The 21,776-nt window shown below is 42.2% G+C and overlaps 1 protein-coding gene across 7 annotated transcripts; it reads right to left on the bottom strand.

Moving 5' to 3' along the window:
* Window positions 1-1,205: 1,205 nt before the first annotated feature.
* fam131ba (family with sequence similarity 131 member Ba) lies at window positions 1,206-18,886 on the bottom strand. Of its 7 annotated transcripts, none has more exons than XM_010896870.4 (10): window positions 18,366-18,886; window positions 11,822-11,869; window positions 10,025-10,062; window positions 7,137-7,172; window positions 6,465-6,567; window positions 5,171-5,395; window positions 4,919-5,059; window positions 2,851-3,179; window positions 2,204-2,452; window positions 1,206-1,896 (listed from the first exon to the last, which is right to left on the bottom strand). In XM_010896870.4, the coding sequence occupies exons 1-10, from the start codon at window positions 18,391-18,393 to the stop codon at window positions 1,684-1,686; spliced, it is 1,410 nt and encodes a 469-aa protein (XP_010895172.1). In that variant the 5' UTR covers window positions 18,394-18,886; the 3' UTR covers window positions 1,206-1,683. The 7 variants fall into 7 exon arrangements, with proteins under 7 accessions (XP_010895172.1, XP_010895173.1, XP_010895174.1 ...); XM_010896871.4 differs by having other exon boundaries at window positions 6,474-6,567; XM_010896872.4 differs by lacking the exon at window positions 7,137-7,172.
* Window positions 18,887-21,776: the final 2,890 nt, after the last annotated feature.

Here is a 21,776-nt window from a genome sequence, read left to right as displayed (position 1 = left end):
ACTGACTCAGCCGTTCGCACTAGCCTCTGAATCGCTTTGCGATCGTGGGCGGTCCAGCTGCCATACCGACCAGATACGCAGACTGTCACGATTCTGTCAGTGGTACAGCTGTGGAACTTTTTGACTTTTTCAGGGCCAAATCTTTTCAGCCTCCAGAGGGGGAAGAGATTCTGTATGCTGCGTGGACCACATTCACCCGTTGCCAATATGGGCGCCAAAGAACTTGATGCTCCGCACCACTTCAGCCATGTCGATATGGATAATGGCATCATCCCCCCTCCCCCTTTCCTGTTGTTCCCAGTCAGCTCATTTGACTCGCTGAAGCTGAGAGAGAGATAGTTGACCCGTCATCACACGACCGGTTCCCTTACATGGTCTCATTTTCATTGGGGATTGGGGCCCGCCACTGTTGTGTCATTAGCAGACCTGATGGTGACGGACCACCTCCTGGCCTGGGTCCTGATCTTAGGGGTGGTCTGGGTAGGCAGAACGGTGTTAAACGCTATTCTGCAGTAGAACGGCATTCACTTTTTGTCCTGGTGGGAGAGGGCAGTGTGGAGAGCCAGGGTTATTGTGTCATCCGTGTATCCGTTGCGTAGATATGTGGAGTCTAGACCCGGGGATGATGGTGTTGATGTGAGGCAAAAAAAGGAACCTCTTCAAAGCATTTTATGGCTACAGATCTGAGGGCTACCAGACAATTGTTGTTTAGTGAGGTCACCTTAGCAACCAGCGACCTTTCGTTAACCGGACCTCAGCTACTTGGCTACCCAGCCATCCCACAATGGTATGGATGGATGCCATTGATCTGTAGGTACACAGAAACACTCCCAATGTATTCTCTGGTGTCATTAAAGATTTTATGGAAAGGCTCACTGTTGTTAGTGTTCACTGTTGTTACTTGTCTTTTACAAAGATAAGTTCCCCAAAAATGATGTTCCTTTTTTTTTGCGGACATTATTGCTCAGTAACTTGTTTGCTCAAAGGTGCCAATCCTATATGTATGAGTGTATGTATGTATGAGTGAAACGCAGAAAACATTAAGCCTGAGAAAAACTATTGACCACCACACAATACCATTTCCAACAAGAATATGTTTTCGAGAATATATATATATTTTTTTACATACATTCATACATTTGAACACACAAAGTAGACCCACACACATACATACATACATACACATCCATAAACACACAAACTCACACACTAATACATATAACTTTATTGGCTTTTTTGTTTTATAAAAAAATCATTATTTTATATTATTACTTGGTATACTGTTGACTATTATTGTTAAATTACTTTCAAAAGCATGCACTTTCTGTCTTTTGGTTTTCACAGGAATCTGCATTGCACTGATCTTTTCCCCAGCAACCATTTTCTTCCTTTTTCTTCATGCTTTTGACTCCTCAGTTCAATATTACTGCAAAACAAATCCTCACGTTTCTGCAAACTGACAGATTCCAGCAGTCAATGAGTTAAGTCTTTCAAGTTTTTCTGTGTCTCTTGCATCATTGTCATATCCAACAGTTTTTCCTCCAGAAAAAGTCTTTCTATTTTTTCTCAGTCTCAAAGTGGGTAAATATCTGGATGGTGGTAGAATAGCTTGATTGGTTGATTATTTGATGATGGTATATCCGGTTTGTCAGTCTCTCTTTCTGACTATCCCTATTGGTAATCTCAATTGGATGCCACAGCAACAATAGACTCCTCCACCTCTTCATCCTTCTCCTCCAATGATTGAACGATGCAGGGTGTGACATCAAAAGGTATACGCTCTGTCATTTGTTCTGGGCATGCTAGTTGTGGACTTGTGCCACCAATCGGGGTGGCATCATCTCTAAGCGGGGAAGGGGTCAAAGTTGGTTCCAAGGTTAACGTAACCTCATCTTCCTGTGAAAACAATGATAGGATGGTTTAGTGACTAAACCCGACTTACAAAATATCCTGATTCTTGGATAGATTAGTCAAAAGGGTATGGGTATATTCTTAATCCATAACATAGGCACTAACCTCAAATGCCTTCTTGCAGCTGGACTAACTTTAATGTGAGACTTTGAAGTTAAAACACTTGTAGGAACCTTTCTTAATAGCAAACCTACTGGTTTAGCTAATAATTGTACCATTAGGCAAAAATGCATTTGATAATATGTATATTCAAAAGATTTTTTATTTTTTGCAAAAATACTAAATGGCTAACCTTAGTCTCCTCCTCTTCCTGTTGCTCTGGAATGCATTGGCTCTCCATCTCTGGCTCTTCCCCCACGGTCTCGACCATGCCTCCAGCTGTGTCCGCCACTGCCCCGCTCATCTGTCCGGCAACCTCCACCTGAGCGGAACCCCATAGGTCAGCCAGGCGCGGGTGAGTGGGAAGGCCCAGACTGTGGATGGTGCTGTTGGGCGTGGCCTGGAGGGAGTGATTGGCACTGTGCAGCCTGTGTTCCATTGCCTTTTAAATGGACGAGTTAACGTAACAGTATTAAAAAAATATATATTCTCATGACACAAAAAGAAACACCACTAAAAAAAACTCATGACTCGATAGCTTATGGCTAGTGGGTGGAATGACTCATCTGTTTGCTCTTTGCAACATGCATTCCTTTGTGCAATTAGCAGGACTTGTGTGTTGCTGTTAACACTATAGTGGCAGCATTACATTAGTAGCAAGAAAGATTAAAGGTTTGTAAATGTTTTTACGCAACATAATGCTAACACCGCCGTGCCTTAACGAAAGGGTAGCATACTGCCGTTTGCGATGGCTGCAAGTTAGCCACTTTGTTGTGGTTATCAAAATGACTACGCAAGTGAACATTGCTCCCTGGGGCAATCCATTCCCACCTGTCTCACCTGTTGCTGCTGGTAGAGCATTAGCTGTTGGTGCTGGTACAGCTGGATCTGCTGCAGCTGTTGGAGTTGAAGCTGGGACTGTTGCTGCAGTGTGAGCTGCTGGGACTGTTGCTGCTGCTGCACGTAGCCCCCCATGTTGTTCACCTCGCCGTAGCCCTCGCCAGGAGTACCCCCGCCCGCCATGACGTAGGAGCCGGCAGCCGGCGAGGCCATCCCCGAGGGATCGTTGCTGATTGGCTCCCAGGCGTCGGAGGAGGAGAGGCAGTAGAGGCCCTGGGCGACGTAGGTGTTAGGCCACACGTCGGCCGAGGAATGGTGCAAGGCCTGGTCTGTTGACGTTACAGAGCGATTAAGAGAGGAGCACACCCCAGCTAGATTCAGTGCTGGGATCACAGAGCACCAAGCTTTTGATGTATCACACAAGGCTAATATAGCAGTGCCCTCCCTAATTATTGGGACAGCGAAGCATCTTTTCTTTTTTTAGGGTATAGATTCTAATGATTTTATGTGTATTGGTAGACGTCGGTTTTTACCATTTGGAAATTGTATTCATATTATTCCTTTTTCAGGGCACCAAGTGTATCAGGATAGTTGGTTTGACGACTATTTGCCATGGTTATTATAATACCATTATGTTGGTTTGAATTGGTCTCTAAATTTGATAATAGCAGAAAATAGGCCCACATTGTGGTAGTAATGAGAGCATGGCTGTTATTCTGCAAGCTATCCCAGGTTTTTCTGCTACAACACGACAACGCCCAACCAAACACATCTGCCATTTTAGCTTCTCTGGGACATTTCTTCTATTCCACCTCTAGCCAGCCTGTCACATGGCATGAAAATGACATCAATCAAACCGGAGTAAACAAGATCAATCAAAGTTGCTGGTCGCCTTCTACAGTAGGAAATTGAGAAACACAATTTAAAACAAAGTGTAGGTACTGTAGAAATCACACCTCAGTTATGATTCCTCTTCAGAACTACACCATAGTGGCCACCAAGCTCATGATATTTACTAATATAGTATTAATATTTGTTAAAAAAGAAATGCTTCAATTGTATACATTGCGGTAATATTTGAAAGCCTATAATACTTTATGAATAAAACAAAGTGCCATTCACTAATATTGGCACCCTTGGTAAATATGAGCAAATGGGCTTTGCTGTTTATCCTCTTGGTTTTCATTAAAGATATTCACAGAATTCTAACCTTTAATTGAAGTAAAATACATGTGAAATAAAATCAAGAAATATTGTTCTGTAAAATATGTGTGCCACAATTAATGAAACCCCTAGAAAAACATACTACATTAACTATCAAACTAACTAACAATATTTCTATTCATATTATCTGTTTTTAGGTCTACTTGAGTAGTGAGGAACACTTAAGTTTAAGTAAGCTGTGACTTCCCTGTTTCACTGGGGTAAAAAAAATATGAGGTGACAGACAGGCAAGGTTCTATGATCAGGTGAGACAAATATAGACCTGGAAACAAACCAAAGGTGGGTTTGGCATAGACAGAAAGATGCCATGCAGAAATGTACTTCATCCCATCATGGATTTTCACCATGGTGATACATTAATTTAAATCTGTGCTGCCTAATTTTAAACATGGACTCCAACAAGTACCAGTAAACCTGAATGCCTCTGTCAGGAAGCTTAAACTGGGCTGTGGTTGGATCTTCCAGCAGATTGATGACCCAAAGCACAGCTCAAAATCAACACAAAAAGTGTACATTGATCGCAGAATGAAGGTTCTATCAAAGCCATCCCAGTCCCCTGATGTAGACCCCATAGAAACCTGTGGAATGAGTTGATGAGGAGAGTCCACAAGCGTGGACCTCTAAACCTAAAGAATATTAGTGGAGGTAACTGTACATTCATTAAATCTTATAGGCTTCCAAATGTTTCTTTACATTTCCTAACCAATACAATTATTTAGTACCATGCCATTTGATGAACAAACTAAGTAGATGTTATTCAGTGAAATTATGTTTGCACTTCAAAAGCCCAAGTTATGATAAAATGTCTTCGGTTATGTCTTTGGTCGTGTTTATTGTCCTTTACCTCTGCTGGTGATGCTCTCCTGGTTGGTCTCACTGAGGTGTGCAACACTGCCTTGGTTGGAGCCAGCACAAAAGCTGTCTTCTTCCATAGACCTCCAGCCCAGCAGAGTAGCCTCAGATAAGGCAAATTGTGCCATTAATCCTGTCAGAAACCAAAAATGCACTTTGTAAATGTAAAGAAAAAAGAACATGGTTTCAAATATCCTCTATTTAGCTGTTTTGTATATTTTTATTGGTTCTTAAGTTCTGTTACCTGCTGTAAACCGGGCCTCCTTTTCTCCCTCACTTAGTTCACTGTACATTTCACTCTCAATCCTCCTCTCCTTTTCGCGTTGCGAGGTTGGGATTTTTGTGATCGTGGTCCCCTCTGTCCCTGTGGACGGCGTGTTCCAGCTCTGCCATTCGATCATGTGAGCTACGCGACCTGAGGCCATGGCAGTGGGCTTTGTCACTTTATCCTTCATTGAACGGGACACGCCTAAATAAAGAAGGCATATTAAGTTACAAGACACTCAACTTGAATATAGCACTTCCCACATTTGGTTAGGGCTCAGGAAGGGAAAGGGGCTGGGAACTGGGGAAATTGGTAAATGTACTCTAAGTGCTAAATGCGCTGTATCCAATTCAGTACAAAAATGGCTTCTCGTAGTCTGTGTTGAGTGACTGTTGTTACTACAAAACAGAATGAGCCCCTTTCATATTTATAGTCATTACTCATCAAAGTAATCAAGAAGATGAGATTCATTAGACTTTAAGCATTTATTTATAATTAAAACGAGACAAATGCTATCTTTGCTGTAAACATAATTCTGAAAGGGCTACACAGCAAATCCCTAATTAAAATGCTAATATCTGATGATAACAAGAGATGTATTCATTTAGTATAAATGTTACGGAACAATAAAATATCAAATCAAATACAATGAGTGTGAATGGAATCCATTGGGCAACAGCAGATATACTGCTATTTGTTGATTAATTAAAGTGGTGTAAAATGAAAAAATTTAAACTCAAAAACACTAAATTAATTCATAAAAGAATAGCCAATTAAGAGGTATGTGCTTATTCTGAGATTTAAAATTGTTAGGCCAATCTAAAGTGAGGGCTATATCATTCCAAGGTCAATGTAATCTATTTTACACAAACACAACATCGATAAAATGTAGATCAACTATAATCAGACACAATCACAAAACTAACAAAAAACTTAAAACACAAGCAAGCACAGAGACATAAAAAAGTGCCTTGCAACCACAATAAACACACTACGACCACAAACACCACACTACAAATATTTCCCAACACGCCTGTGGAGTTGCATCTTGGTTTCTGCACTTTACTGTAGAACTTTTATTTAAAAAGAAATCTGATCGGATTCCATCAATGGCACGTATATGCGGCCATTGACGTGTACATTAGGTATCAATGGGGAGGCAGGGAGTGGAACAGAAAGGGCACCCACAGGGGCGACCATGTTGGCTCCATCTCCTCCTCCTGCCTGGAGCCAACATGGGGTTGGTTTACCATTTACCAGGACAGACACACACCTGACACACCTGTCAATGAGGACTTAGCTAGAGCACCGATCCCGTAGGCGTTGGAGTTTCTCTTCAGACGAGGCAGGATGGAGGTGGTGTCTTCCATAGAGAGCTGTAGAAAGGGATGCAGGTTGAAAATAAAGAAAAATGTGATGTGGCAGGGAAAGAGAGGGTAATGGACAATTGTCATGAGGGGGTGAAACAATATTGTTGGTTGAGGATGAAAACAATTACAGATCCTTAATTAAAAACAAATGGGGCTAGTTCTAACATCAAATACAACAATCACCATAGTGAAATGCATTCCATTATCCAAAACATCTCACGTCACAAATTTAGTCAAACCTGGGACATTCGCCACAGTGGTGTATTACAGGCCTACCTGTAGGCCCTGTGATTCAATAACTGATGCATTAAGGAGCATCATGCTAACAGCTAACATTAGCCGCTGTAGATAAGGTAAGGTTATTACAGCTCGTTATCTCCCAACATGAGAGACTATGTAACACAGGCAGTACAGTAGATTAGCAGCGGCACTAAGATAGAGCGACAGGGAGAAGGGAGGGAGGTGAGATGGGGCGAGAGTGGAGGACAAAAAAAACGCTGGCTTATCTACAGACAGAGAGCCAAAACGAGCAGCGGGACGAGGGAAGAAGAGGAAGAGATTAGCACGGGACTTACATTGATTCCTTCCCAGGAAAACTCGGCACGCCCATGCTGAGAGAGAGGAAGGTAAGGGGGGGGAGGACGGAGAAGAAAGGGAGGAGATCGGCGTGTGTGTGGAGGGGCGGGGAAGGGAATGTAACAGGGGGGGTTAGGATTAAAAGACGAACACGTACAAGAACAACAAAACAGAGAAATAAGGTGGGCAAAAGACTCAGGACGTAACCGGTGAAAGTAAAGTGGCAAAGATTTGGGTCGAGGGAGGAAGAGAAAGAATGTGAGCAAAGGGGATGGAATATAAAGTAGGATCGGGGCGAGGCGGGGCAGAGCAGGATGGAAACACCAATCAATTGAGGATAGAATCAAGATGACAGTTCATTGTCTGTGAGTGAATAAGTTCGGTCATATCAACAACACCATCAGCTTTGGAAAGCATTCAGCACCTGTGATCCTGGCTAAATACCTGGATAGCTATTTAAGCCGGTACTGGTGTTTGTAGTGCAGGTGTCAGTCTCACCTAATAACGGGAGATTTTTGTAGAATTACTTACGGTTAGTCTTATAGTTTCAAAACAGGTCCATGTGTAGAATACGATCCCATAGAAAAATCGGTGGCCCATGTAAGGTAATTGTCTAGCTGTAACATCTGACCAAACAGGCTTGTCATCCTCCAGTGTTACAATAACAAGGAATTGCTAGAGATACAATCTGACCTAGTTGCCAGGGGCAACAGTAAGATCTCCATGCGGTTTAGTGGCCTAACTAGACAATTTTCCATTACAGTCATCAAGAACAAGGCTTGCCCGAGTGGTTCGTTGGATACTGCTGGTTCTATCTGCCTCACACACAGCTACAGATGTGATTTCCAAGCATTGCATTGAGGAGTGCATGTTGGTTTGGATTTACTGAATGTTACTCAGTCCAACTGAGTTGCACAGACAACATTTTAAATTAAAATATTTTAGATTTTAATTCCAAAATGCTCAAAAGCCTGATATACAATAACTGCCAAAATAATGGCATCCTAAACACATTTTAGCAAAAGGGCTGTATTAAACACAGATAATTGCTGTATTGTAATTTTCCAACATGTAGCATATACTGTAATTCATTCATTAGTCAACTAGGTTTTTGGCAAAAAACATTCTTGGTACATGGTAGAGTTCATTATGCTAAGGACAAGTGAATGCAAAACACCTATATAAACATCAAAGATCCACCAACATAGTCTACCAGAGGTATGAGGTTCTTTTCTACATACATATCCGTCTTTCGATGCCAAACCCACCACTCGTTTGTCATTTTTTGTTTGCTCCCTGAGGATGTTTTCTGACAACCCTTCAACAAGATTACCAGCTCAGAGTGGGCTTGTAATTGTGGTTTTGGAGACATGATGTCTGCTAGATGCAACCAATTTCTTTTAGTCTTCAATGTGGGCTAGGATTCTTCTTTGCTTGCCAAACCATAATTTTCACTGTGCTTAGGGAGGAAAGATGCACTTACATTCTTTATAATTGTGTTTTGTGGATTTTAAAAAGTCTCATTTGTGAGCTTTGGCTTTTCCTGTGGTGATACATTCATTTAAATCTGTGCAGGCTAATGTTTATACCCCAGTGAAACAGGAAGACACGGAAGGCCACAATACTAACTGAGTACTTATTACTTATAACAATCTTTAGGGGTTCCCAGTCCTTTTAATAACTACCTCTTAAAAATAAAACACATATCTGAGACATTTTATTACTATGAATATGTATGGCAAAGGCAAGTGAATCTAAATAGATATTTATTACAAAACACCTCATTAGATGCCAGAAGGATTTACCAAGCACCATGAAGTCACAGCTAGATGCCTAGAGGATTTCTGCATCAATTGAGATGGCGATGAAAGAAACACACTAAATACTGAATGAATCACCCAAAACACTACCAGGGTCAATTCCATAGTCATAACAGGGCGGCGAGAGGAGTAGCTAAAAGCGTTTGTCATGACTGTGGAACACGTATTTACATGAAGGGCTGACAACGAGCAGTATGACATGAGTGTCCTTGGAACTTCTTCCTATCATCAACCTCAAGGATGTCTGGGAATACGTTTCCCCAAGAGAACTGGGGAATACCTTTTCCTCAATCACCCAATCAGACATCAGTGGTTGTTTTGTTTCCCTAACACTTTGAGTCTCTCTAATCATGTATATGTAACTAGGCTGTTGACTGCATTTGCTTGAGCTCAGCTGACATTTCTCCGCTGATATTCTACAGTGGTATTTCACAAACTAATACATCTGAAAGTAGATACATTTTTAACAAATTGGTGACCAGTGTTCAATATCCATCCTAATCCACAAATATATTGGATAACTATCTTTTTATCGCAGTCTATGGTAATGGTGGTTCCATAAAACATATATTTTCAAAGGAGCATAATAAGTGTGAGCATGTTGACTGGCTTTCCTTTTATGAACATCAACTGTGGTCTTGGTGGTCTATTCACCATTTGAAATCCAGCCTTGTAGTCTCTTTAAAGACAGAGAAACACAGCAACACCGATAAAGGAGTTAGATGGATCATATGCAGCATCCCTGGAGTGGGATGTATTGTACACTAATGGTTGGGGCTCTTGGGACTGGCTCCAGTGACCTTTGTGAGAAATTCAATACAAACCATCCCTGAGCAACATTATGTCATGGCACTCAGTAGGGGAAGCAGTGTTTGTGAAGCAAGCTCAGTTTCACTACTAGGATATGAGAAACCATGAAACTACTCTTTCCTCAACCGCAATCTTGGCTCAATAATCCAATTTGCATAACTGAAAAAATGCACTTGCGTGTATAGTTGGATTGGCATTACAATCCAGTCAAACGCTATTTTACTTTTGTGGGAGACAAGAGATGCTGAAATCCATACCTGCTCCCCATCTTTTCGCACGGGAACAGCATCCGTCGCTAGAAAAAAAGAAGAAAGAAACAGATGAAATAAACATGAAGCCAGCCTTATGCAACCTTTACTAAGTAGAGCCGACAGCACTGTTGAACATTTATGCTGACATTAACACAAAGCAGTAAAATTTAATTGTCTGAACAAATTGTTGGCACATCAGCAAAACTAGTATGTTTCATTATGATTATTTTATTCATAATTGTACTGATTACTTTAAAAGGTCTGAAAAACTTTAAATGTCATTAATTCAGCTGCATAACAGTTAAGATGCATTTCATAGTAGGCAGACTAAAATCATGCATTTAAATACATCAGTAAAGCTGAATTTTTATTGTACATGTCTTGTGTATCCTTAATTATTCAACTATGGGTAAGCACGTTGTATTACAGTTTTTCACAACTGCTAACACACGTTTCCTGAATATCCACTAAATATTTTCATAAATATAAACACATCTCTCAAAACTCACTGATTAAAAGTCAGACTTGTCACACAAATCATTAAACTCAACTATATTAATGAATCAATAACCAAAAGGTTTTCCAGAGTTTGGCCCTATGAATTCTGTACATTGCATTATGTTATATACTCTAAATGATGTGTTGAAATTATCCTCAAGTGTACAGAAAATATATGAATACCATAATCATTCATTTTTGTGGGGAAGTTTGCACTGTAACTCACCAACAATTTAAATCCAGCCCAAGGCAAGATGGAATAAATAAGAGTTTTTACACAGGTGTAGGGTTTTAGACATAAAAATAAACATTTATTCTGCCTCAGCATCCTGTCTCTGACCTTGGCCGGAGAATTTCATCAACATCTCGGGATTTATTTCCTAACTGTCTCTATACCTTGGGAAAAAACACTATTATTTTGAATTCTTCTTCTTGACTGTATATCCCTGGAGATATAAGGTTATTTTCAACCCTTTAACCATGTTCACAATGTATAATTAAAGGGCTTCAGACATCCTGCGTGGTCTATCACCATCAACTGGTGTCTATTGATTCTACAAAAAAGAAGAAAAAGTGTATGGCCACCATATATACTTAGATTAATCTGAAATAATATAAATACAGGCCTCAAGTTCATGAGATTTTCTTGCTTGCGCAAACGCACACAGATTCAGAGTACAGTAAGCAGAATTGTCAGCACAGTAGTCAGATAGGTTTACAGTAAGTTGCCTATTTTATTTTCTGAAAGTATGGATTTTTGACACAACAGTGAAATGGCTCAAGTATGTCTAAAATGTGAGCCCACTTTCCCTAATTGTCATACCATTTTCAAGAACATGGTGAAGTACAGTGTCACGAATCTCATAGAGATCATCGTTCTTCTTTCTCTCCCTCTTCATCTCCTATTATTTTAAGACATTCTGATTTATTGTTCCAAAACACAAGTGATTTCACCTGTGAGCCTTTCTTTATGCTGGATAGTGTTTACACCTCGATAACTGTGTTGAGAATGTTAGAATTGCAATGAATCTGGTGTATTGAATGGCAGGGTTTTCAACATGACAACAGGATGGCAATTGTGCTTTACAAAGAGAGTTGTCTGTATGGTTTTGGAAAAAAGTCTGAATGAAACAGAAATGTGTGTGAAAACAGGTGAAAGCTTATGGGTTGGGGTAGTCTTATTTCTGGAAATTTGCTAAATGGTTTTATGTATATTGTTCATAGAACTGTGTTAGCGAATGTGAAAAACTGTAGTATACTCAAAATACAGACAATATAGTAAAGTAATATTATGTTGGCACATACTGTAAATTGACACAGCATTGCGTGCCCTCTTCTCCACACAGAAATAAGCTGAAAAGGTAATTAATACAATTCAAAATCCTAGAAACATTTTACATGTGGAAATGTTTCATATCTATCATATCACTTTCACATTTTAACTAATAAACTGTTGTTTAAATGGCAACAAACATAAAGAGAGAGGTCGACCCAGCTTAAAATAGGAGTGAGATCAAATTCTGAATTTGAAACATAATACCTTCGTGAATATATATATTTTTTAAAACAGGTCCACAATCTAACCAATTTCTAATATCTAAGTTGGAACACTTGTTACTGAATGTCTAAGCACCTAATCTTAATCAAAGGCAGATGTCTTAGTCACAGCTCCTCTCTTAAATACAGTTGAGTTCACACCCAAGGGAACCTACAGGCCATTTTCCTCCATTAGACACGGACACCCCAGAGCCCTCTGGAGCTGATGGAACTTTAAGATTACCAAGTACAATGAGGGAGAGGAAGAGGCAGTAGCCTTTGAAGATAAGGAGAGAGGAGGAGATGGAAAGGTTGGGGAATAGGCAAAAGAAAAGAGGGGATATGAAAAAGAAGGACACAACTCACAAGGAGGAGAGTGGAGCGTTTTGGTAGAACAATATTTGAATAGTATCCATTCTATTATATTATGTGTTATCAAGACTGAATCTTAATTAATACAACATTTTGCTATGTGAACAGTCAATATTTTTTACAGTGAATTGTGTTCATTAGACATGTGAAATAGTCACATCACCATGCACAAATGAAACCAACCCAAATCTTCACATGAATCCCTGTCACCTAACAGCTTGGAGAAGAGTAGATGGACAAACAGACCTCTTAACCCCATTGAGAACAAAGCCTCTTCCACTTTGCTGTGTAATTTGTATCGCTGTAGAGAATTTTCTTCCCCCAATGATTGATGAACCAAACAAATCAGAGTTACACGTTCTGAAAGGAATGGTAAGGCGTCAACTTTCATGACAGACATACACAGCCTGACACAACTATGTACAAATGCAAAGGTTTGGAGGAAGCCTTGACTGCTAGCAGCTGTGAACAGGCACACCCTTGGTGAAACTGTGTAGGTTTCTCCGCTCACGCTCCACTGCAGCAGTTCCTTACAGGAGGCTTTAGCCGAATTTGACCAACCGAGTAGAAGCGAGAAGCCGAGCAGGGGGGAAGGGAGCATTCCTGGCCCATGCCACGATTGCTCCTGACAGAGCTCGTGGTTCCACATTGTAGAGACCATCCACGTCTGTCGTTTGTGATAGCTTGGGGTGGAGTGGTGCATCTTGGCGGTGACACATGGTGGGTGACTTGCACCTTGACACTGATTCAGGGCGATTGGCCAAGTCTGAATCACCTTAGCTCCAGTAGAAGGGGGTTCTAGCCGGACATTTTGATCTGAGCTTACTGTCCGTGCAGCCATAATCATGCTAAGTGGCCACTGTTTGGCCAGGGACTGAAACCAAAGTAAAAAACTGGGTAAATGGACCAACTCTTCTTCACATACACAGTAGACTATTTTCTGTTGTTTTTATGGTATATTACAGGCAGCCAGTTGCTTGTTAGATAGGTTGGAAAAATGTAGTATGTTACGTGAGGTATTTTGAAGTATCCAACTACAGTATCTCACTAGAACCTGGGTCAAGTGTCAGACTCACAAGCAACAAAATTCAAACAGAAAACCACAGCTCCGAAAATCCTGCATTCTCTTTCCTATCCAGTCCCACTCCTCTTTTAAATGTAATCACACTGTAATCTTCAATGGTCAGTAGCACCTCAACCATGACCACATGTCAATCAAACTCTGTCGACAAGTCGCACCGGCCCCGTGTCCATCACCTCGCGAGTCGTCAGTCAACTCACGCAATCAGCTGGGCGGCGTGTGTGACACGGCGAGTGTGCTCCGCTCAATAGCAGAGCATCTGTCAGTCAGTCTGTCAGCACTTTTAATTCAATCAATATTGGGGGGCATTCCTTTGTAAGGCAATAGCTCAAAAACACTCAATAGAACAGTACAAGAAACATGGCGAACGGTGTAAAATACACATCAAGCGGCAGCTCTGTCCAACAGCAGTGCAGGTCAGGGCTTCCACAGACTGAGCTGGGTGGGTTTTTATTCTTCAGAAAATTTCCATCACAATTTCCATCAGAAAGTGTCCGTTTCACTGCCTCTCAGCACTTACCTTATAGACCCTTTCACAAGCGGACCTTGGCTTCTTTCCTTATACAGTCATGTCAGGAAATTGCCATTCCCACGTTCCTGTTGGCCTATTTTAATCGTCAAGTTTATAAAACATACTTTATAGTAATATAATACACACAATGTTTCTGTGGTACTACATTTTATTAACCTAAATCAGTTTCCAAATTTCCGTTACAACATTACAGTACATCTACTTTCAGTATCTTATTTAATTTTAGAAAATCCCTCTCTGTAAAAACAAACATACCTAATCTGGAATTCCAGACACTACACTTACTTGGCATGATGCATTTAAAGTGCACTACAGTCACATGATCACACTAGAATTGTCAAGCTCCAAAAACACATTGTTTTTAATCTCACCTTGTTTACCTGTCTCAGACATATCACCACTAATAACAATTCAAAATGAGGTTGGGGTGTGGAGCCGCTTGTTTGGGTTGGGGACTGTTAAGTCTTTTTGAATAGGACGCAATCTAATCCCTGAACACTTAAATTGTTCACCCGGCACCGCCAGAAGAGGACTGGACACCCCTCTGAGCCTGGTTTCTTCCAAAATTTCAGCCTTCTTAGGGAGTTTTTCCTAGCCACTGAAATTCAACACTGTTGTTGTTTGCTCATTGGGGTTTCAGGCTGTGTGCTTTGTAAAAGCACTTTGTGAAAGCTGCTGATGTAAAAAAAAGTATTTATAAATAAATGTGATTGATTGATTGATACAGGTGGGAAACAGAGGAGAGTTTTGGTTTGTGTCGACCTGTTGGCTGGATTCCAAAGCAGGGATCCGTGTGCACAGGAGGATGAGTCTTACACTGCCCCTCGTATCCTGTACCCTACACATTGAACTATTCACTGCATCATAGAGTTTAAACGGACTCTTCTGGATTCCAAAGCAGGGATCCGTGTGCACAGGAGGATGAGTCTTACACTGCCCCTCGTATCCTGTACCCTACACATTGAACTATTCACTGCATCATAGAGTTTAAACGGACTCTTCTGGATTCCAATGCTTTCCTAAGACATGATTTAATGCAGATCTCAACTCACTCAACATTACAAATGTCCACATTTTGGCTTTCAGATAGAAGATATTGGGCCAGTGTCCAGTATGACCATGGAGGTTTATTAAATCTCACAGCATCAGTTAAAGACGACATATTTCCGGCAACAATCACAGATACGGTGCCTTCAAGAAAGAATTCAGATCCTTTCGTGTTCTCCACATTTTATTTCCCCCCATACACTTCCAACACAGACCTTTGTCAAGGCATAGATCTAGGGAAGGTTATTAAAACCTGTACATAGTTCCCAGGAGCACAGCTTTGTCATTGTGAAATGGAATACATTTGGAACCACCAAGACCATTCCAAGATCTAGCCGTCTGGCCAAAGTAAGTAATCTAATACCATCCCTACAATTAAGCACAGTGAAGACAACACTGGCTTTGGGATAGGCCTGTGAATGTCCTTAAGTGGCCCAGACGAAGCCTGAACTCCATTGCACATCTGTCGGTAGACCTGAAGATTACATTTCACTGGTGCACCTCATTCAGTCTGACAGAGCTTGAGAGGATCTACAAGGAAGAATGAGAGAGACTTCTGAATGCTTATGTAAATTTCAGTTTTAAATTTAAAGTTTCTAAAAACATGTTTTCCCTTTGTCATCATAATGTACGTTGTGTAGATTGATGGCAAAACATAAATGTAATCAATTAATCTATAACACCAAAAAATGTGGAGGGTTCTGAATATTTTCCAAAAGCCTATTGATCTTTGGAAGAGGTCAAAGGAAACACGTTATGGTTGCACACTGAAAAACAATACATTAATAAGCCTTCCTTCATTTCTTACTGGTATTTCTTATTGTTTCTTGGGTAAAAAATGTGTTATAGTTAAGAAACCCTCAAAAGCCATGGATTATTCATTTAACTAAAGTTTCTGTCATAGGTTTTTGAATTCTTGAACTGAATGCAATTTTCTCTGCCTAGTCTGTCTCACAAGGCTTTTGGCAAAGCATTACAACAAGTATGTTAACTTGCTGAGATATACAACGATAATAACACAATTCACCTTAAGTGCAACCACAGAATTAACCAAGGCCTTACTAAATAAGGAGTTGTTGAGCTTTTCTTTTTTGTCACAGATCACCATTCATAATGAACAACATCCATTGTGAAAGTAAGAGTATAACCAATAGCTTCCACACTCCCAGGATTCAAACACCTCGACCGAAGCTGTAGAATACATCAGAATCAGATTATGCTGTCTTGTTGACATGGCATGGTTCCTCTGAATGTATCCCAGAGGAGCCGTTGACCCATATTTACTGTAAGCGTTGCCTCTCCAGTCCCATCAGTCAACCTCACTTTTTACCAGATGCTATATATAGCCCAATATGCTTATTATTACAATGGAGCTTGCAGCAATGAGATGTTGCTGTTTCTCACGAGATATACACCTCAAACGTGATATCAAATGGCCGTTGCACCTGATCCTTTCACACTAACATGGGAATGTCTAGTAAGAACACAAAGAAAACTGGGATTTGTTTGGCGGTTTATAGTATAAGCAGCAGTTTAGGCGTTTTAGCGTAGCATGTTATTCTACACACATTTCAGAGCATTTTACTATATCCCACGTGTTCATTCTGCAGAAGCATATCAAGAAAATACGAGAGATGAGAGATCCAATCAGAGGGCATATCCCTCGTAGTGAACAAGGAAAACTCAAGTGTTGTTCACCGCTCCAAAAAGACAAATGCTACACCACCTACTCACGCTCAATGACAATCAAAGGTCAAATTTGTATCCATCCATTTATTTATTTCATTAATCTCAGACAGGAGCCTCATTTGTTTTCATAAAGGAATTGACGTGGCTCCATTAAATGTCTCAAAGACTGCAATCGCTCTCCCTCACGTATGCCCCCAAAACACATAATCAAGCAAAATGTATCTCCGCTACACGATCTACAGTATAACGAACTCTTGATAATAACCAGTACCATCGGAGCCAGATCAACTCAGTGAAATAATCCCCTTTCTCTGTTACAGCCGGAAGGACCGTGTGAGTTCCACAGAGCAGGTAATTCAATTTGGTCTACGAAACGATATGTTTAGCACTGAGGCTCGTCTGAGCCACACACCCCAGCGTAGCTATACCGGCTTCATCAACCACACGCAGCCTTGACTTTGCTCGGTTGACCTACATGTGCAGCGCCGTGCGGGCTCACACCTGGGTTTGCCGAGACCGGTTGTGACTCATACAATGCGGGTCATTCTCCAACTGAGTGTGTGGGCGTGTGTGTGTGCGCGCGCGGCCGCGTGTCTCCGTTTTATACCTCCTAACCTGAAATGCACTGCCGCACGCAGGCTTTAATTTATGGCGAGCTGGCGTGACGCACTCTGATGGAAGAGAGAGGGGAGCATTTGCTATTCCCTCAGATCCGGCGAGCGTTGACCTTAGTTCCAATGGCAGCGGGGCGGTTAAACAGGACGGAGTGCGCCCACACACGCACACACACACACACACACACATCACCTAGTCTGACTGACAGTCCATTTCTTCACTAGCATCCGTCCATCCCACCCTACGATCCCATCTTCCCTAATGAAATTCGGTGAGTCTGTTCGCTCTGCTTCGCTCTCTCCCTCTTTTAGTCTCCCAATCACTATTTATACGTGCAACAGTACACCGTGCAGACAGCGCTAACACGATTTCCCGTCATCTACTCTTTCTCCCCCTCCTCCTGCCCCAGTCTCTCTCTCGCTCTCTCTCTCTCTTCCTCTCAGTCTCTCTCCTTTCATTTGTCTTCTCTGTGATTGTTGTAAACAACCTCTACAGATACCTTTTAGTTTTTCTGTCTCGCAACATCCCTGAGTTTCTCTCTCACACACACACACACACACACACACACACACACACACACACACACACACACACACACACACACACACACAAACAACACAACACAACACATGCCCCTATTGCCAGTCACACAGCCCGTCAGGCATAGAAATCTGAAATGCCAACTGATCCGCCCCTTATTCCCCCTCCACCACAAACGGCCCCAAGTCTTGCCATCACTTCTGCTGTCACGCCGTAGACGCATTGCCATTTCTCCCCGGCGTGGAGCCGAACCACTCTTGTCTGTCTAGCCTCATCCGGACGCTGCCGAGCGCGGCGAACAGACACGTCTCCATAGAAACGTACCTTCCAATTCAGATGAGACATTGAGAGGTCCCCCGGCACCAACCCCAACCCCTCCCCATCCCTCTCTCGTCACTGGGGGAAGGCAGAAAGGGGAAAAGATGAGGTCTGCTTACTGATGGTCCGGGAGCCGATGCAGCCCATGGTATCTCGCTCACAGAGGCCCTGGAAGCAGCAAGCGAGGAATCGCCACCCTTTTGCTAGGCATTCTCTCCGCTCCTCGTCTCTCCTCCTGTCTCGCTCCGTATGTGTGTGTGTGTGCGTGCGTGCGCGCGTGTGCTCGTCTCTCTCTCACTCTCCTCCTCTCGCTCTGCTTCCCTCTCGCGTGGGTTCTCTCCCTCTCTTTACCTTCGTCACACACACTGGCGCGGCACAAAGAGACCGGGAAAGTGCAGTGCTGCCGTGCCGGAGCATCCCGGTTCAGTCAGTGAGTCAGTGAGTCGGTCGGTTACACAGTCAGTCAGTTACAAAACGAGTCATTCAGTCAGTCGTTCGGTCAGTACGTCTATGAGTCTAAGAGCAGGGCAGAAAGGAGGGAGGGTGATCATGACAAGAAGCAGGTACTGATTACTTCATTGCCATTAATTTAACATAAATTATTTACGAACTATCTCTCTTTTTCTTGCCTCTCATTCTTTCTCTCCTGCTCTCTTCCCCATTCGCAAACCTCCCCTTGCAATCTCTCTCTCCCAAATTATCTCTCCCCCTGTCTCCATCACGTCCCCCTCCCTTTCTCTCTCGCCGTGTTTGACAATGCAGTACAACTGTTTACCACTCTCCTGCCCCTCCTTGCATTAGTTTCTCTCCATCTCACTCACACAATATGCATATAAACACAGGCTGATTCAATTGCAAGGAAGCAAGGCGGGACGACAATGGAAGTCCTTAAGCTCCCTGACTTCCTACTCCCTCACCATCTACTTCATACATTGAATAGTGTCTCATTGCCCTATGTACCTCACCGCTTCCAGGGCAGTGGCAGTCAGATTCAGGATGGCAGTCATGAAACACAAGCTTGAAGCGGAAAAACATCTGTGTTTGTAGAAGAGAAAATATTAAAACAGAAAAGTGTACAATAACTTATAAGTAAGCATTGGCTGTGAAAGTATTTTTTTTTTTACAAAGAGAGAGAGAGAGTGAGAGAGAGAGAAAGACAGATAGACACGCATAAAGAAAAGAAGAAAGACAGAAGGGGATCCTAAGAAAGAAGGACTGAAAGGGGGAAAGGCTTTGAGTCATGTTAGAAGGGAGGGGTGAGGCTGAGACGCACAAATTAGTATTCTAGGAGAGAAGAGGGGGTGGCTGACAGGAGGAAGGGTGACTGGGATACAGAGGCAAGGAGCGATGCTTGTGGGTCCGCATAAAGAAAAAAACAGCCATGATTCTATTTATAGCTCAGTCTGTGTGTGTGTGTGTGTGTGTGTGCGCGCATGCATGCATGGGTGTGCACGCACTGGTGTGTATGCGTGGGTCTGCGTGCTTGCTTGTTTGTCCGGCTTGCTTACACGGTAGCTGGCTAAGGGCCTTTGTGTGTCCGTGTTTTTTGATAGGCACTTCTGTATCGGTGTGGGTTTGCATGCATCTGCGCATTTGTCCACGCCAATCATCCCTGCGTGTTTGGCCGGGCACATGCTTGCATCAGGCGTGAGTACTCATCGCTCCATCACGGTAAGGGGTTGGGGGTCACAGAGAGGTGATCAGAAAGAGACATGGCAACAGAACGGAGAGATGGGTAATCCTGTGCTTGGCAATGAGTTGGTCTGTCACATGCCGAGTGTCATGGAAGGACGCTACTTAGATGTTCACTTTGACCTCGCTGATGCCTGAATTAGAGAGCAACAGAAAGATAAAAACAGACAGACAGAGAGACAGACAGAAACAGACAGGCAAGCCGACAGGCAGACAAAAGAGAGTACTTTATCAATCTTGACTGATGCGTTCTTTGTAGTGGTTTTACAGGGACTTTCGGATAGGAAAATATTTATCCCTCGTTCCTTATGAATAATTCAGACACCCCCACACATATTCACTGATATACAGGACAGAAAAGGCTTATCAGGATCAAAAAGGTCCCGCCTACACATTCGCGACTGGCTTAATCAATATGCCTACTCCACCTTCAGACAGCCGAAGTTAAAGCATCTGATCTCTGCTGCTCCCTCCTAAAGAAAAGGACTGAGAGACTCATAGCAATGGGGAATAGGGTGTCATTTGGAAATCAGGAACACTTCTTGATCCTCCCACTAGGCTTCCTTCCGACAAAAACATATGATGTCTTTCAGTATCATCCCATATGTATTCTAGAAGAGAATGTTCTGGTTTTAATAGCAGCTCTGCCTTCAGGGCAAAAATCTATGGGATTGGTTAGGGTGAGAAATGAGATTGGTTCAATTCCTCCACGAAATCTGATTGGTAAAATGTTAGGCTCGTAATGTGTTTAGGGGGAAGCTCTGAGCTCGTTCGGTTCCTGCTTGTCATTCATGGCTTTTCCAGGTCTGTCCAGGGTCCAGGACTAATTGGTGGTATCTGTCGTGGTTACATGGTGGCAGCCTAATTATCATGCTTCTATTTCCCTTAATCACCGTATGTTCATGTTTTCTGACTTATATTATTCATATTTCTCTCACACGCAGTCATGTTCTGCCCAGAACTGGGTTCAAATACTAATTAAGATCTTTCACATTGACTGTTTGTTTAGGCCTGTCTGGAATGCAATATGAGAAGACTTTTTTTACTCTGGAGAATTGTCCGTTGGTTTTGTTATTGAAGGCAAGCTCAGTCAAATAGAGTTAGTGTTTAAAATGAATTCCAACACAGTTTGAACCCACATTCGTTTTTTTTCTTTAAATGTATTTGTCTTACCCTTGTTTCACCATATGGTTGTTCAAGCTACCCTGAAGCGTCAACATAAATAAATACCTTCTTCCACATAGCATCAGCTTATCAGAAACCAGCCATATGCATGATGGCCCAAAGCATATGGTACGGCTAAACATTTTGCTACATGACTGATGGTACAGCTGTAAAGAGCCACTCACACAGTGTTCACAACTGCCAATCCAAGCCCAGGCAGTAACAGTGGAATTCACAGTACAGGTGTTGTGTTGCATGCAGACGCCGTACAATAGCGCGTGGCAAGAATAAATCTGGTGGCCTCGCTTATGTTGACAGCCCACTAATCCAGACAGAGAGCGCCACTTGAGGCCCTCACCTTTAGTTGCTGGTTGCCCCTGGTCACGATTGATTGTTTGGGTACAAAAGTAACGACTCACCGAAGTTTATACTTGAATACTCCTTGGCTTGAATGACAGGAACTAATAAAGACTGGTTTCATTAGGTGGGCTTATATTGAGTGGACGCCAACAGGAGCTGACCTCCTGCACCAGTGGCCAGCAGTTTCCCATTTTAAATGCAACTAGCGCTTTATTACAGCAGCAGCTTTCCAATCCTGCATTATTTCAGGTGTTTGTAATGAGAGGTTTAAGCAAGCAAAGTTGCTAAGAAAATAGAGGCAGACTGAATATGAC

The sequence above is a fragment of the Esox lucius genome, chromosome 10 (genome assembly GCF_011004845.1).
Source record: "Esox lucius isolate fEsoLuc1 chromosome 10, fEsoLuc1.pri, whole genome shotgun sequence".
In the NCBI taxonomy this organism is placed as follows: Eukaryota; Metazoa; Chordata; class Actinopteri; order Esociformes; family Esocidae; genus Esox; species Esox lucius.
Note: the sequence above shows the minus strand (reverse complement) of the source record. Positions and strands in the feature narration are given on the sequence as shown.